Source organism: Plectropomus leopardus, chromosome 13 (genome assembly GCF_008729295.1).
Source record: "Plectropomus leopardus isolate mb chromosome 13, YSFRI_Pleo_2.0, whole genome shotgun sequence".
NCBI lineage: Eukaryota > Metazoa > Chordata > Actinopteri > Perciformes > Serranidae > Plectropomus > Plectropomus leopardus.
The window spans coordinates 18,670,126-18,687,776 of record NC_056475.1 but is presented as its reverse complement, the minus strand read 5'-3'; the positions used below and the strand labels follow the sequence as shown (position 1 = coordinate 18,687,776).

The window sequence follows — 17,651 nt, the reverse complement described above, 5'->3', positions numbered from 1 at the left end:
CGGTAGGGAACCACAAGCACAAACATATTTATACCAAGCTGGAATGATACTGGTTGTGGAAAAGGTAAAACAGGAATGAAGTGATGTCCTCGATGGGGAAACAACATTTTGGATGGGACTATAACAGATGTTGTTTAAAGAATTTACAATCTCTCATGATCACTATCATAATTTCGCTATCTACTGTTTCCCAGGTGGGGAAATCATCATATTTCAGCTGCCTGTCTGTCTTCATCTCAAAGTTCAGATTTTTTAATACTTTTTCCATTTTTGTTTTTACAAATCAGATCGGCACAGCTCGCAGTTAAGAGCAATGTAATCCCCTCTGTTGATTTTTCTCATTGAAGAAACACCAGAGGGATCAGCATCAGTAATGTCAATACTAAGTTTCAAAGAGGAGTTAATGAGGAGGCATGATGTTCCAGCCAAGCAAAGGGGTGCCAGGTTATGATGTGTTTCCACAAAAAACAGGACACTGTGATATAGACTGTGGTACTGCAGGCTAGAATAAGATGACGCAAAAGCCATTATCCACAGCTATTAGAGGGTCATATGCTATGAGAGCAAAGAAGAGTTGTTTTGGGGGGCCATCTTTAAGAAGAAAGAGCATTAAAGTTGGAAAAATATGGGCCTGAACTTGTTTATTACTAATGCAGATTTGTATATATTGTTAAGGGAGCTTAAAAGGAATACTTGACCCTCAAATTGTATATCAATTACTCACCCTGTGTTACAATGAATTCATGAAGGAAACTTTTTATGTGTGCCTCCAGCAACATAGAATCCAAAAATGGAGAAAAACTTGGATGAACTGAAGTAAATAGGGCTTATGTTTAACAGCAGCAAAACTTCTGAAAACAAACTCTCACACAACTCGTGCAGTAAAATCCTTGTCTCATTTATCCAGTCATTTGCTCTGACGTTTCACAGATGAGTAGCATGTATGGGCAACTGCCTGCATTTGAAATCTGCTCAACTGAATTCAAGAATTACATTTGAGAAACAGAAAATAAGAATCAAAGCTAAAACCAACAGAGTTGAAATGTGTGTATATCAACAGCGGCAGTGGGCGTTACTATGTGGGTGCAAAGTCCAGTCACCTTTTGTGTTTAGAAAATAAGCTGGTGGTTCCCACTGGATCTCAGACTGTGCTTGTGTGCTGGGTTTAGACACATTTCAATATCAAATCAAAATCAAAGGCAGGCCAGACAGCACTTTGAAAGTAAAACCACGGCATTGACTCTACAACTAAAAGGCAGCGTCTGCAGAGAAGATTAAGTGGGAGAAAGCATCCAGCTTTGTACTTACTGGAGCTTGAACATTGATTTCTGGCTCGGGCAAGAATAGAGAATTTTGCAGCATTTTTATGAGAATAAAAAGCATAGAAGAACTTATGAAAGTAACCTGCCTTTTTTAACTTGTAACAATCACACACAACATGGGGTATCTCTTCAAGAGGAAATAATAAGAACATGCAAATTTGGATGATGACAAAATCTAAATGCCACTTTGAAACAAACTGAATCAAAGGTCAAGAGTGTGATGAAAATAACAATATGTATATGCATGACATGACTCCTTATCTCCTATACCTCTGCCCCCCTGCCTGTGGACTAGGAATAGGGGTGTTAGCCTGGCTGTCCCCAAAGCACAGAAATGTAACTACCAACACCTGCAAAGCTCACCAAGATTTCGTTTTCACAGCAGACATTTTGGCTTGTCATAGCAAGAAAAGCACATCTATGTGGCTGATAACATCAAGAATAGTTAATCAATCAATCTATCGATTAATGCGAGCAGGTCGTAGTATTGTGCATGCTGTTTCACTGAGACATTTGACATCAACTGACTTATTGATGAAATTTGTTTTAACTGTGCTTTGTCACAAAGTCAAAATATTTGCCATGGAAAAGGTCTATTGGCACTTTGTATCTTGTTTAACTAATTGCTGACCAGCACTCACAAACAACAGCAGAATTTCTGACTTAAATTATTATCTGTACTAGCTTATAACAAAAACCCGCTCAAGTAAACTTATTTCAGCAGACATAAGAAACAACAGCAGGGGCGTCAACTCAGACTTCAAAGAAAAACAGAAAGATGCCAAAGCATGGTGCCAAAGAAAGGTAAAAAATAATGAGGGTGGTTGAAAATGCTAAAATGGCTGAGAACACAGAAATAACTGAGAAGAGAAACCATCTAAAGGGCAATAGGAAGTTAAAACATTTCGGTGGTATTTAATCATTTGACAACAGTTATGGTAATTGGTTTTATTTCTTTTTTTCCTCTTTGCAGCAAGACTCCTTTGTCAGTAAAAACACATATTCACTGCTCCATTCATTACGAAAATTGCGCAGTTACAGTTATCACCCTTGTAATTTAAATCATAATGATTTGTGTTTAAATGTGTCTGACAGCAGGTTTTGCGACTATTAATTTCTCTGCCAATAACTACATCTCCTAGAACAGAAAAAACATCCTGAAAAAAGCATTGTGAATCTCTACTGTGAAGGCTTCTCACTTTGAACTCAAACTAGTTGTCATGTGGATAGAAACAGCCAACACAGAGACACACACGCACACATACGCACACACACACACACACACACACACACACACACACACACACACACACACACACACACACACACACACATACACACGCACACACAATGTAATTACACGCAGAGGAAACTTACAGCCAAGTCACATTCGGAGAGAGTCGAGGAACATTCTGCACGTTGACCTCCACACACTCGACATCTGTCTGTATGCAGTCACAACTCTCTGGATACTCCTGCAAGACTACACACACACACACACACACACACACACACACACACACACACACAGTTTAGAGAATGACAGTTCAAATCACTGTGACAGCATATTTGTTTTCTGCTACTAACTGATTGAAGCAGCGGTAGACCAGCAACTTTCATGTTCTTCAAAGTAACATCAGTTAATAGAGTCTGGTGATTTGAGATACAGCTTATGTTTCCTGTCAGAAAAGGCTGTCTGACAACAAGGTGAAAATATGGTGAAATCATTCTAAATAAGCACACACTTAAACTGAATTTGATTTTTTTTTTTAGGAACTTAATTTAGGTAGTTAAAAAAACAAAACAAATAAGGCGGCGTTTGCTCTTGCCATTTCATTAAATTAAATTTAATGACATTTTTTTTTTTTTTAAATCCCGATGTTATTGTAAACAAACACTATGATTTGGTCCATTACAAAATGTTAAGAACTGACAGACATGGTCCTGTGGGACACAACATGAAACCTTTGTTGGTCTTGAGCACCACAATAAATGATTACCAACACTTTCTAACAATTTTTGAAGTGAAAAATGCCAATTACAATCTCTAAGTGACCAATGGTGATTAAATTTCCGATGATACTCACATTAAACACACACACACACACACACACACACACACACACACACAGATGATCCTCGTGTGTGTGTTTGTGTGTCTGAACACAAATACTGTATAGCTGCACACACTTACGACACTCATTCAGGAAATACTGCTTCACTTGATTGGCACCTTCGAGTGTTTGACCAAATAAGTCCGCCCATCCGATGTTGTCTCCTGCAAAGACAAACCATGAACATTTGTTATCTGTTCAGCACAGACAGATAAAACCCAGTTTGGAACAGTCACCTGGTTGCTGCTGATTTCATAGGAAAAACGATCCATAAAGGAGAGGCACAGCATGGGACATGATAATCTTAAGGGACTTAGGCATCCTCCTCTGTGAAATCACTGCACAGTGGGATGACGACCTCAAGGCTTTGGTCAGGAACCCTCAGAAGCCGACTTCTAATTAAAAGATAGATGGGCTTCACAGGAGACGGCAGAGGTGAAGCTGCAAACAGCAATTCTGGCATGATTTCCTGATGTTTTAAAACTGTTATTTTATTATTATTATGTTATTTTAAAAAGGCCTTAAATTTAGCTATACTGGGAGGACTGACAGCCAAAATGTCAAAAATTGTTGAACGTAATCTGTCATGTTACGGACATCAATTCTATTTAAATGTAGGTTGGCTCCTAGCTGTTGATACTTGTATGTCTGTGGCAGAAAAAAATATTTTATACTTGCAAAAGTTGGACAAAGCAACAGTCACACGTAATTACACATTACACAGTCAGGCCAGATCCTGCGTTATGTCTGGCTGACCTTATTTGTTTGCATTATTTATCTTTTATTCCTTTAACCTTGCAGTTTGTAAACAGTAATCAAGGGATTATTATGACTATTACAATTTATATCTGAATGAAGCTTCAATCAGCTGTAGATGTCTTTTAATTAAAAGACAAATTTTACATCAATAGCGAAAATCAGAGCCGACTGGAGCTGTCAAACATGTTGTCTCTGACAGAAAGCCAGTACATTGTGTGTGCACAGCAGCCACAGCTCTCTGTCAGCTACCATTCAAAGCCTTCCTGACGCATTGGAGGCTGAAAGTGAACACAGATAAGAAACAGCTTTGAAAAGTCACCAGTGATGATGAGCAGATGTGATGGAAGGATATGTTTTTTCTTTGTTTACAGGAAAAATAAACTTTACTGGATTTTTAAAAACAATAAACGTTCTGACCGAGCTTTTTGTGCCATAGATCATCACAAATGTTAATTATGCAACAGACACTTATCATTACACATAGTGAAATGCGCCAAAAGGTGAGTATGCTTTCCTGTAAAGCCCAGTACTGAAGTTATATTTAGTTTTGATAGATTATTAGGCCCTGCTGTGGGTATCGTCCTGCTATGAGCCCTGACACTATTCTTTGACACTCTTTCACTTTTCCTGTTGTGCCATGCCAAAATATTTGTCACTCTTCAAGCTTCTTTTTCAATTAAGTCTCACCAGACTGAAGAGTTGCCAAGCTTTTCTTTTTTTTTTTGAACACAGTTGTTACTCGAGCAATTAGTTGGCTTGCAAAGACACACACTCCTCCTCACCAGCCAAGTTTAAATGTCAATGATGAAACACTAAGAGGAATAATCAATCCCTGCAGGATGTTGCGATTGAAACAATTAACACAAATTCAGCCAGTCCCCCTCAGTTCTGTGCAACTTTGCATTTTTTCTCCAATCACCACAACTTTACCACAAATTTGAACATTTAAGATGGGTAAAATCTAATTGCAGTGTAGAGCTGTGTGCAGTGTGTTGATTCGCTCAGCCTCTCTCTCTCTCTGTTTATTTAAGCCACCGGAGCTCTTTGCCTCTGACGAAGTCACACACACAAACACACACACACACACACACACACACACACACACACACACACACAGAAACAGTGCTGTTAGCATAACACAGCTAACATTACTTAGCAGTTATTAATAGGTTAAACGACAGAGTTTCAGTGTCGGTGTAAGATTAATGGCTCGTAGTCTGATGTTAACACTAATGGCTCAGAATAATAGACTCTGAGGTTAGGTAAGGTGACTTTATTTGTACCTGTAGGTAGATTTGTTTTGCAGCATAACAGAGAGAGCATCCATGCTAGTTTACAACATTAAACAAGAGAAACACTGACAGAGGACACATGCATAACAGACAGGGCAAACACCGGGTACTCACAAGCTTACAAGAAATAGGACTCAAGAGAAGCCACTAAAGCAAAAGTGGAAATTCAAATATAGCCTAAAAGTCAGATATATAGTTTTATGAATAAATATAAAAATTTTAAAATGTGTGCGCAATCCATGCTAGGCTATATTTAAATGAATGATAGCGACTGGAACAAAGCTGTTCCTGTCGCGCTTCGTCCTACACCTAGGTACTTTAAATCTTTGCCCAGATGGTCGGAGCTGAAATTCCTCAGAAAGAGGATGGGAGTTGTCACTTGTAATGTGACTGGCTATCCGCTGCAGCTGTTGAGTATACAGGGACTCGATGCTCAGCTATGACTCACCAATCAGGCGACTGGACCATTTAACAATCTGACTCAGTCTGTTCCTGTCCTTCAGTGTCAGATCCAAGACAGCACCACAACTATTTTTGCCATTTTCACTACCCCCAGAATTTCACTGCAAAATAAACCCCTATAAACACTGCAACATGCATTACATTTTTTTTTAGGAAAGCTGCTGTGAAATCAGACATTTAGGGCCACAACAATCCCCAACACACCCCGCTAAATCCTGGAGGGACTGCATGATATGATCAAGGTCATCGTACCCCATTTTTATATTGGCACCAGCGTACTGATCTTCTGCATGACACAAATCCAGCATCAGCACATTGATATAAAAGGAGCAGTATTGTGTGTGACTTTTAAATAAGTCTAAGAGTTTCTTTGAGCCAATTATAAAATTAAAAACTTACATATTTTCCTACTTAAGTGCATGAGAACATGTTCTAAATCAACACCTGTACCTAAAAAAAAGAACTCCCAATTTCTCACTGGAGGGTGCTTCTATGAAAAAACAGGTAAATTGCAGGTGTAGCGCTGCAGTTGTACAGATGACAGAAAGGGCCACACTGAGCAAATTGCTTTTATCCAACACATGCAATTACATGAAAATCCCTGTGGTGTATGATGTTGCCAAAATCAAACAGGGATTCAGTGTTAAAATATCAGAGACGCCACACAGACAAGTGTCTCAGTGTTTATACTTTGAGCTGTATGCCAAACTCTATAAAAATGCTCATCAGGCCAACATTTACCTTTGAGAATGAGGGAGATGCAAGCCAGCTGTGAGGATGCTGCATACTGCGGGAGGGCCTGGTGCCCAGAGTGTGTTTCTGGTTATTGGCAGGAAGTCCCTAACATGGCCAGAGAGACTAATTTGTGTGTCTTCTTGATCAAACTGATGCGAAAAATATACTTTTACCCTGCACAAAACGCAATGTTTTAAAAAAAATGTTTTTAAGTTGAAACTCTTCATCAGATAGATGAAAATAGTCTGATCTAAGTCTCCAGTGATGGATGATGGTACATCTGGTGTAAGGAGTGAAATTAACTGAAAATGACTCATTTTCCATATACATTTCAATCTGAAGCTAACAGACATGGCAGTGGTGGCACTCTTTTCACTCTTTTGTTGCTTTGAAGGAGCTTGGTCTTGAATGATAATATGAAACCTGCCTTTTTGAAATATTTAACTTGACTCTGGTGTATTTCATCTTTTTTCTGATGCTGTCCAGGCCATCTGTGCTATTGCCATCATGCTCAGCTTTCTCTTCCATTCTTCAGCTATTTCACAGTTGTAGAGAATACAGAGTGAGGTGAGGAGGTTTTTTAGTGGTTTATAATCTACATGGCCCAAGAGCCTGAGGTCACAGGAGAGCAAGGCTCTAGTTGGTCTGAATCACATCACATTAAGTATTGCTTAACTGTAAAAAAAAAAACTAAAAAAAAACCCCACAAACTTTTACTTGACTTTTATTGCTGTAGTTCAAATTATTTAATGAAATCTTTTATCAAACAATATGCAATATACAAAATGAAAAACAGTCTTTGCTTTTCAAAATGAATACATTTGGAGCAATTTGATGGGTTGCAGTTGCTTTTCAAACCTCAGTATAATGTGAACCGGCATTTATGATCAGCACAGAGCCAACTGAAAATCTGAAACCTTTTACTTTCCTCCTCAGATAAATCTACTACGACACAAGGCCTATGATTATGATGCTACGCCGATGCCTATGATTAAGCAAATAGTATGCCATCCTTAGTCATCATTGTTAGTATGTAACATATAAGCTGCATGGCTATCATAGTTCCTTTCAAAAATATTCATTATAAAAAAGGTACTGACACACTCACTGCTTCATCATGACATTCATTGTAGTCCAGAATGACTCCGGTGGCACGTCTTAATAATAATCATGGTGTAAGTGTTGGATTAACTTTCTGGCTGAAAGCTGCGGTTTGAAGTTGTGAATGATGGGCTAAATGAGCCGGTGACAAGCAGCCTGTTCCTCTGCGTATGAAGAGGAGCTCGGCAACTGTTACGTTTTCCTCACTTAAAGCTGTAGTTTTATATTTTGTAAAAATATATATTTTTCATATGTGCAGAAACTATATTCACACAACACTAAATGAGAGATAGTAAAAAAGAAAATCCACTGCCGACTCCATTGCCTTGTAGTAGTCCTCATGGCCTTACCACGCATGAACAAAAATAACCACAGTCAATGAGTCTCACGCAGTTGTTTATCATGTCAACCGCTGCATGTGAACTGTGGTCGAACTGTCAAACTAGGAGGTGCTGATCAAACATGAATCATAATTTGGTAATAATTTTCATAGACTGTCTAACGTAGCCTACTTCTTTTTTAATATAGTGACAGTTTCAGCAAATATGAAACAAATGTACTTGAATTAAATGTGAATTAAATGTGCAATAGCGTCCCTTGCACTGTAAATCGAGCCTTGATTTCCCAGGAGGTCAAACCCGCTGGCAGACAGAATTACTTAGTAAACAAACCTGCACTTGTATAGTGCCACTCTGGTCTTCCAACAACTCAAAGCACTTTTAACACTAAATGTCACATTCACCCATTCACACACATTTACACATTGATGCTATCTTTCTAGATGCCATCTACTACTCAACTTAATGCATTCACACACCGATGGAACAGCCATCGAGGGAAATCTGGGGTTCAGTATTTTGCCTAAGGATACTTCAATATGTACTGGAGGACAAAATCGCCAATCTTGCAATTGGCAGATGACCTGCTCTACCTCCAGAGCAACAGTCACCCCTAATGAGAGTGAGGCTTTCTGAGAACCAATCTAAACACTAATGGTGCCATTATTCTATAGCCATTACATTGTGCAATCAACATTTAGTTCATAATGATAAGTGAAAGCAAAAACTTGTCTGTTTCTGCCTTTAGGTTGTGACTACATTCACAGCTGTATCAGAACTGAACATAGGCCGGGCTCGAAAAGTAGCATTTAAACCACCGCATAGCCAAGCCACTTGTTATGTGAGAGTAATAATTATTTTGGGGTTTCAGTCCAGTCTCCTGCCAGGTCACGCCTATGAGTATCCATTTTAAGTTTAAAAAATAATCCTGCATAGCTTGGATATGAGCGCAAATTTGAGAGATTTAAGTAATTACTTCATGACTTCTTCTTGACGGCTCACTTGTACAGGACATGATCAACTCTGCCAAAAGTGCACAGCTTTTCTTTGGCTTTTTTATTTCCTGCTGATCATCTTGGGGATTCTCATACTTCTGCTCAAAAGAACTGAAGCCAAATCATAATTGTGCTGACACTCTGCTTGTAGGAAAAACGTATTTGAGGTGACAGGTAGATTTTGAACCCCTTGAACTATCCTTTGCCTGGCCGTGTTGAACAAGCCATAGCAATAGTGATGTTAAAAATGCAGAGTTTGTGTTTTGGCCAGATGATCTGTCTTTCACTTGTGTGGATGCACAACATTGAACTTGCCCATACTGTTTAATGTGAAGAGGCAAATTGGCTTGGTTTTTGGTTTATAAAAACACTCACCACAGCGGCGCTCGTCAGCTCCATTGGGACAGTCTTTGTGTCCGTTACACTGCAAAGCCTGTGGGAGGCACTCGCTCATGTTGCCACAGGGGAACTGACCGAGGGGGCATCTAGCTTCTTCTTCTGCCCTGCTGGCCAGCAGCGCTGAGGGAGAGATGCAGGAAAGAGAGTGGGATTACATTGACTGTTTTCACAAGTAACACCAAATTTCAGCCATGAAAACTTGTAGCTGGGTCACTTGCATGTGACTGTCACTTGCATGTGACCCAGCAACAAGCCTGTCAGTTCGTCAACATTAAAAACAGGATATTTCATCAATCCAGGATGGCCACTGGTGTGATATTCTTTAATGACAAATAATGATGTTACCAACGCTGTGCAATGTGCAGAAATGTGCACAGCACTTCTCACTCTGGAGATACTCACATTGATCCTGCTGCTGTGTGAAAGCTGCAGGTATTCACTAATTCAGAGAAATGTCTCTTCACACAGCAATGGACAAAACTTCAGTGGGCATACAGTCATAACATTTGGGAATAAAAAAAAAAAATTGTGAGCCTCATTAATCTAACCCAGGCCAGTCTTAACCTAGGCCAGTCCAAAGCTTAACTTCCAAAAAATGCTATATGTGGCCCTCCACACAAGTTCATTTTGTATTTTCTTTCCTTGACCTCATGATGGCCACACTATCACAGAGTCAGAACTACGCAGGTGGAACTGATGCGTCTTCATAAACAGATGGTAAAACAACAAACAAACAGTTACCTAATGCTGTGTTTCCAGTGAGTGATGTTATGCAACTTCTCTTCTCATGATAACATTTCAAGAAGCATGGCGATGGATGTACAAAACATTAGCAGGTTTTTTTCCATTGCAGCCAGCGCACTAGCTATTATTATTACCAATTGAAGGAGACGTAGGCGTGTTATACAAACGATAATGTCTGACCCATTTCTGCCTCTGCCTTCATCGCATTCAAAGCTGTATTTTTAATAGACATTTTAAGTGAGTGAATGAAAACTCAAAATATTAACCAAAGCCATGCAAACTGTCTTTTGCACTCCTTGTCTTGTTTACAGGACACAAACCTCCCTCATTTCCTCCTACACGGCCCAACTCTCCCACACAGATGATAAATTACAGGTTATCAACTGTTATCACTCCTATAAAGTAAAGATTAAATAATGCAATGCCTTCCTCTTTGGAGTTACCAAAAAATCTGGATTTTTGTGATAATTTACCCTCTTAACTTTTACCCCACTATTCTTTGATCCCTGCGCCATCACTTAACTGATATCCCACATTTTGATGCACACAAAACTTTTAAACTGGTGTGACTGAACAAAGGGTTAATTTAATAAGGTTTCACATAAACCATCAAGATTCCTTATTTATCGCAGTTATAACTTCTGTCCAAAACCATTAATCACAAGACTCTTTCGCAGTCATAAATACTTCTTTTGGCTGTTCATTTACCGCAGCCTGTTGTGTCTCTGGCTTGTAAAACACAACTGAAGCAAATCCTTCATTTTTGCCTGCCAGCTAAAACAAAGGATCCTGCTCACATCTGCAACAGGCACATGCCACGTTACTCCCTTCTTTCTGGAAGCCAATGAAAACAGACCTAAATGCTCTTCCTTATACTTTTGGTTCCACTTTGTTTTATCAGCAATCAGAAAATAATATGGGATTGTCTATTACTGGCTTATTTTCTAATGACATCACAAACACTTTGAAAGCTGCCATTTGTTCATGTGCAATGCTGAAATTTGTAGAAATAAACTTGCAGCACATGGCTTTATAAACTACAACATATCAGGGACAACCGGAGTGTGCCACAAGTCACAACCAAGACCAAGGAAATGTGAAGTCAGCACAGATGCAGGTAACATGTTGTCAGGTTAGTTAATAGCAACACTAACAGGAATGGCAAGAGTTTCACATCCAACACAAGCCTCCCCTCTAAACAGACACTCAGTGGAAACGAGGAGCTGCTGGGAAAGATCACTGCTGATTAGCTGTGATTAGTACAGGTGTGCAGGACAGGGCAGCACACTGAGGATGCCCGGTGGACAGGTGAGGAAGAGATCCTTTTAACAGCAGCACAATTTGACTTGTCAAAGCAGCAACAGTATAGGTGAAAATACTAACATTAAAAAAATGGCTACATTCAATTGAGGTGAACTGGCAGTAAAGCCTTTTTTGTTGTGGATACCCACTGACTCACATGGCTTGCTTGGAAATAGAAGAACTGAGAGCAGAGGAGGAAGCAAAGAATGGAAAAGCTATGGCAATGACAGAAAAAAAAATCAAAAACAATCCAACATATTAATGCTGCAGTCGATTATTTTATTTTATCTTACTGCAGGCATCCATGTTTTAGACACCTTGATAGAAATTACTTTGGACCTTCAATCATAAACAAAAACAGCAGGTATACAGAATTAAGTTTGGCGACCTCTGCAGGCTGCCACTTTAGACTTTTTAAAACGGAATCCCTTTTTTATTGAATATAAATTCATGTATAAAACCACATTTCTACAGTACAAAATACTTGTCAATGAAAACAAATTTTCAATGGCAAAACTTGGAATAAAACGAGTCATCCATTTTTAAGCTGCTCTGTCACACTTATATATTGTCACACACTATATTGTAAAAAGCCAGATTTCCATGTCTTTTTTTGTAAAATCCTAAGCAGGGTATCAAAATGCTCAATCCATCCAAAATGTACATAGTCCCTTTCAGAAAACTGATAAGTTTTTATGTTACAACTACACTATTAAAAGGTAGAAAGTGCCACTACAGTATTGTTGCGGCTATTACCTGGCAGCAGTGATGGTGCAGAGACGCTAAGAACGCAGGTATGGAAGACCCAGAAACACTGACCAATCACAGCAGACTGGACTATTTTGGGAGGGTGCTTAAAGAGCATGGTGCTAAAATGTGTGTGTGTGTGTGTGTGTGTGTGTGTGTGTGTGTGTGTGTGTGTGTGTGTGTGTGTGTGTGTGTGTGTGTGTGTGTGTGTGTGTGTTTAAGACAGAGGGTGAATACAGGTATATTGAGGCAGATAGTAAGCACACAAAAAAATGTTTTTTTTTGTGTGCTTAACATTAAAGTAACATTAAAGCATGTAAACATGTTCTAACACTAACCCCAAATGCAAATATCAGAGCATGACCTTTAAAATAATTATCAGAACTTAACAGAATTATATATGGCTGATGGCCACATACCAAGCTGTGAAGATAAAGGTACAAGCTACAAGGTAGATTTATTTATTTTGTCATTTTTCTTAAACACAAAGTGAGTCTTAAAATTTATCAGGAAAGCATGGAAGAGAATTTAGAGCAATTGTGTTCCTAAATGTAATTTTCAAATTTAACATTGCTCTCTAGCAGTGCTGCCATCATGGTAAAAAAAAAAAGACTTCTTTAACCACAACTGTCATATGTGAAGAGTAAAATGTAAGGAAGACATACAGTAAATGTGAATGCAAAAAAACACAACAACAATAAAAAAACAACAAATATGACCTCTAAAGTCAGCTGTGCTCCATGTTTCATGTTTTTTCCTTACTTGATCTCAGTGGTTACCACTGGACCTACTGTCATGTGTTAGGACCACAGTACCCAGCCGATGTTCTCCAGAACACAAAGTCCTCATGACATTTCAAAAGGCTAATCTGGGTTAGTCAGCAGGTATCTGATAAGTTGCAGCACCTCAATGAAAAACTTGAAAAAGTTCTTCTTCTGTTTGATCTGTGACTTAAGTCCTTTAGTCTCCTCCCTCAGTGACTCGCTTATGGCTTGTTCATTTTAGTGTTATTCTTTACTCATTATGACATATGCACATAATGACACACATATAGTAACACAGCAGGAGTAACTGTGTAGATTGTCACAGTGATCAGTTGTATTGCCCCAAACCTTTTACTCCATGAGAAGACCATAATGCACACACTTGAATTTAAATCCGTTGGGATTTGACCTGAGATGTGCCTGCAGACCCGACGTGCCACGTATGAAAACAGACACATCGTGAAAGTACACTGAGACCCAAGGCACCCAGAACAAAGAAACAAGTGTGGTCCAGCTCAAATGTTTCTCTCATCTGAAACTAGAAAGATCGCAAAGAAAATAGTCACGTTTTCAGTTAGTTTGATTTAGTGTTTTTCTGTTCATGAGGCTAGTTTGGTATTCATAGAGTCAGAGAGCCCTGACACAAGTGCCCAAAACTGTCAGCATCAATCCAGTTTTCAGACCCATTTATCCTGTTTGGGGTGGTGTCACCCCTCTAAACATGCAGACAGGAGAACACAGCCAGTACAAAAAAATATGTGTGAAAATCTATTTTCACGAGCATAGTTAACAAGAGCAACTGCACATCACCAGGACAGAGCTGCCATCCACAGAGGACCTCTACACAAGCCTGCTGCCTGCTGCAATCTGGCAGACGGTCCCTAATCACGCGGCTCAGTGACATCTTCATGCCACCACAGGCAGTAAGTCTGTTAAACTCTTGAGCTCCTCATGTCTTTACCTGAAACTTTCACTTCACTTTTTATCACAGGTAGCCAAAATGACCTGGCCCAGCATCGCCCCGAACTCAGCATGACAGAAGAAATGAGCATCTGGTTACCAAACTCAGTTGGGACAACGGATGAACTTACCGTTTATACCTACGTATGTTCATGTTTTATATTCAGTTTATTCATTTGCAGTTACTATACATTATATTTTAAACCCTGCATTTTAACTTTTACTATGTTATGTTCTAGATTCTCATTTTGTTTTTTACTTGTGCAGTTTTATCTTTTATACATATTTAATTAGCATCGCTGGTGGGAGCCTGAGACTTAAGATTTTCATTGGGAATGACTGCTTCTTTAATTTTTTTATTTTTGCCTTGGATATTAAATCATGATAAATTTGAATAGTCAAAGAAAAGTACTCATGAAAAGGTCATGAGTTAAATCAACAAATATTATTTGAACTTATTTGAAATATTTGAACAAAAGAACCCTTTGTGAACATCACTGTTTAACCAGATAAAAAAATGGACTGCACTGTCCGACAGACAAAAATAAAATAATAGACCGCATCCACCTCAGGTATTATTCTTTACTCTGGACATATAGATGTCTTTCAATTGTTAGCCTCAGTTTATGGGTTTTTGAAATACCCAGTGAGATTCTGGCATCATGATCTCATGGAAATTAATATCTTATTGTCTTATTATCTTATCTTATTGTCTTGCAAACCTAATTTCCGTTGGTGGGACAATACAGTTGAACTCAACTGAACTTAATGTGAAGCCTGCAGTGTTTGATGCAGTGTTACTGATGAACACAACTTTGATCACAATTTAATAATAGTTTCTTGAAAAAGCTTCCTGTTTAGTCAGGTTCATATTTGTTAAGAAGAATAAAGACATTTACAAAATCTTCAAATGGTCATATTTTGGTTCCTATTACAACCAGAGGCTGAATTACATTTTTAAGTGTTTTTTTTAAGTTTTTTTTTTTTTGTTTTTTTTTTTTAACTTTGGAGACTGCCAAAGATCAAGATCAGTCAGAGCAAGTCTCTTCTGATGAATGTCAGAAATCATCTTGAGCACCTTTTGTAATCTGTCTGTAATCACATTTTTATTCCTGGCTTTTAAGTCACTATGAGCACACTTTTATATATTTTTGGCGTTTTGTCTTTTAAGCTGGTCTTTGTGTTACCACTGAATTGTTTATATTATCTTGTGTTTTGTGTTTTTAATTATTTTATTTTTCTATCCTGTGTGTTGTTTTTACAGGGTTTTTTTTGTACAGAACTTTGGTCAACTGTTGTTTTCGAATGTGCTTTATGAATAAATCTGGATTGGATTGGAACAAAGTTTACAAAATAATTTGGATGAAATCAACGTGGATATCTGTGCATCAACAGGAGTGATCATTTCTCTTTCATCAAAATGTGTCACTAATCACAACCAGTTTCTTAGAAATTATTTTAAGCGCCATCCATCTACTGAAGCACTGTGAATTCACTGTACACTGAACAACAACAAGAGGAATTTCAGCAGAGTGTAAAACAAAACAACACCAACATTATGTTTAATCACGCTGAGTGTGTCTTTGCGTGAAATATTTACACAGACCTCATCCGAACAGTTCTCACACAGCAGGAGATCTGAAGATTAGTCACAGACTGGGGTGAAGAGAGTGAGCGTGGGCATGAATGAATAAGACATGTAAAATACATTTTGGGATATTTACCATCTGAAATCCCCACTGTCTGGAAAATCTACTTGAATACCAACATCTGACAGACCAAGAAGTAACAGTTTACCTGAGACCAAAGAAATGCCAGCATAATGTCACCTTGATACTTAAATATGAATCAATACTTACTGATTTAAACATAAGACAATCTCTGATAGACTCTTTAAAACACCCTACTTTTTTATGATTCTATCTTTGTGAGAAGGACAGCGGTTGTGCAGAATATCACAGCCTATTTCATGCCTTTCTAACATCCATCTGAGCAGCAGGGTGGACAGTTCCCCAAAGAAATTGGATTTCTGTCCAACTCAAAAACCTACAAGCCTTACTGAGTGCAAACAGAGTAGTTTTCTTCCAGATGAGCATTTACAACACAAGAAGCTTTCAGCTTACTGTGGAGTTAAAACTGATTATTGACAGTTTAATGTTCTGCACAATTGGGTCTTCCACAGAAGTCGATGTGCATTCACAAAAGCACCCTGAACTGTGATGAAACCAAATCTTGTGCTAAAATTAGGGAAATTACCTATAACAATGGGCTAATAATCGTATTCATAAAACATGAGACAGATATTCGGCTACCAGAAGATCCCAGTGATGCAACAGCAAAAATGTAATAAATTACTCTATGGTATGGTATGGTAAATCAAAAGACTTTTTTTTTTTTTTTTTACCTCTGATCTCAGTACGGGTCAGATAGAGGAGCAAAATGAAGACAGGTACTTCCATCCTGAGGCTCAGAAGTTTTATACGCTCCGGCTGTGAAGCATCAGACCGATCCACGATCAGTGAGAACCTGGCAGTCGACAGAAAAAGTCAGCATAAGTATCAGTCTGTGCAATATGTTAGAGGATGCACATTAAAAAATGACCGAAAACATTAACTAAGACATCGGATCCACCGCGGAAAGTAAACCCGAGCCGGAGCGCAAAGACAGCGACGTGCTCTCCACACTGCGCTCGGACCTCTGAGAGGACTGCTGTCGAGAGCCACCGTATCCTCTCTTTCCCCTATCTACAGACACGCGCGCGCGCACGCGTCAATACACACACACACACACACACACACACACACACACACACACACACACAGGTGCCCCCCTCCCTCCTTCCTTTCTGTGACACCATGCAGCAGTGACACTCAACTTACGGCCCGCGGGCTGAATCTGGCCCATCGATTGGGTGCCTTGTGGCCCCCCAACCATTTTATAATTCACAGTAAAATCATTTTTTTCATCATTTTTGTACTTTTAATAGACATAAGATGCCAGAGTGCATAAAACAGCATCAAAATGGAGTTTGTTTATTTAAAAAAAAAGAAAAAAGTGCCAGTGGAGGTTCCCCTGCAACACACACACACACACACACACACACACACACAGGTCCTATCTCAGCCCCTAATGTCCTAAAATCCTAGAAACATTATAAAATCCCAGAAATGTCCTTTAATCTTTGAGATGTCTGCAAAATCCTGGAAATGTCAGAGCATCCTGAAAATTTCCTGTAATTCTACATATTTCCTAAAATCCTTGAAACTTCCTAAAGTCCCAGAAATGTCATCGAATCCTAGATGTATCGGCTGCTATGAGCTGCCCCTGGCCTCTTGTCATTTTGCAGAAGTGGCCCCAATGCATTGCAAGTTGAGTACCTCTTACATACAGTCTGTGTGTGACACACAGAGGCTCACTTCTGCCCTCAGCCAGGCAATGAGTGTAATGGCTTTGCACCAGTGGTATAAGTTCATTTACTCAAGTAAGCTACTGTAAGCCACTTAAGAGTAATTGTGAGGTAGCATTTCTGTGCTTTACTTGAGTAGTTATTACAGTTTTATGCTACTTTATACTCCTTATCCACTACTATATTGTATTTTACTTCAATAGAGCACCAT

The 17,651-nt window shown here is 38.9% G+C and overlaps 1 protein-coding gene across 1 annotated transcript in view; it reads right to left on the bottom strand.

Annotated features, from left to right (window-relative positions):
- Window positions 1–16,699, bottom strand: part of rxfp2a (relaxin family peptide receptor 2a) — a 46,661-nt gene extending 29,962 nt beyond the window's left edge. Inside the window, exons 1-4 of the mRNA XM_042499272.1 lie at window positions 16,439–16,699; window positions 9,494–9,637; window positions 3,517–3,600; window positions 2,700–2,805 (exon numbers count right to left, since the gene is read on the bottom strand). Of these exons, the coding sequence (XP_042355206.1) occupies window positions 2,700–2,805; window positions 3,517–3,600; window positions 9,494–9,637; window positions 16,439–16,493 (389 nt within the window). The 5' untranslated portion in view covers window positions 16,494–16,699. The remainder of the gene's footprint in view (window positions 1–2,699; window positions 2,806–3,516; window positions 3,601–9,493; window positions 9,638–16,438) is intronic.
- Window positions 16,700–17,651: the final 952 nt, after the last annotated feature.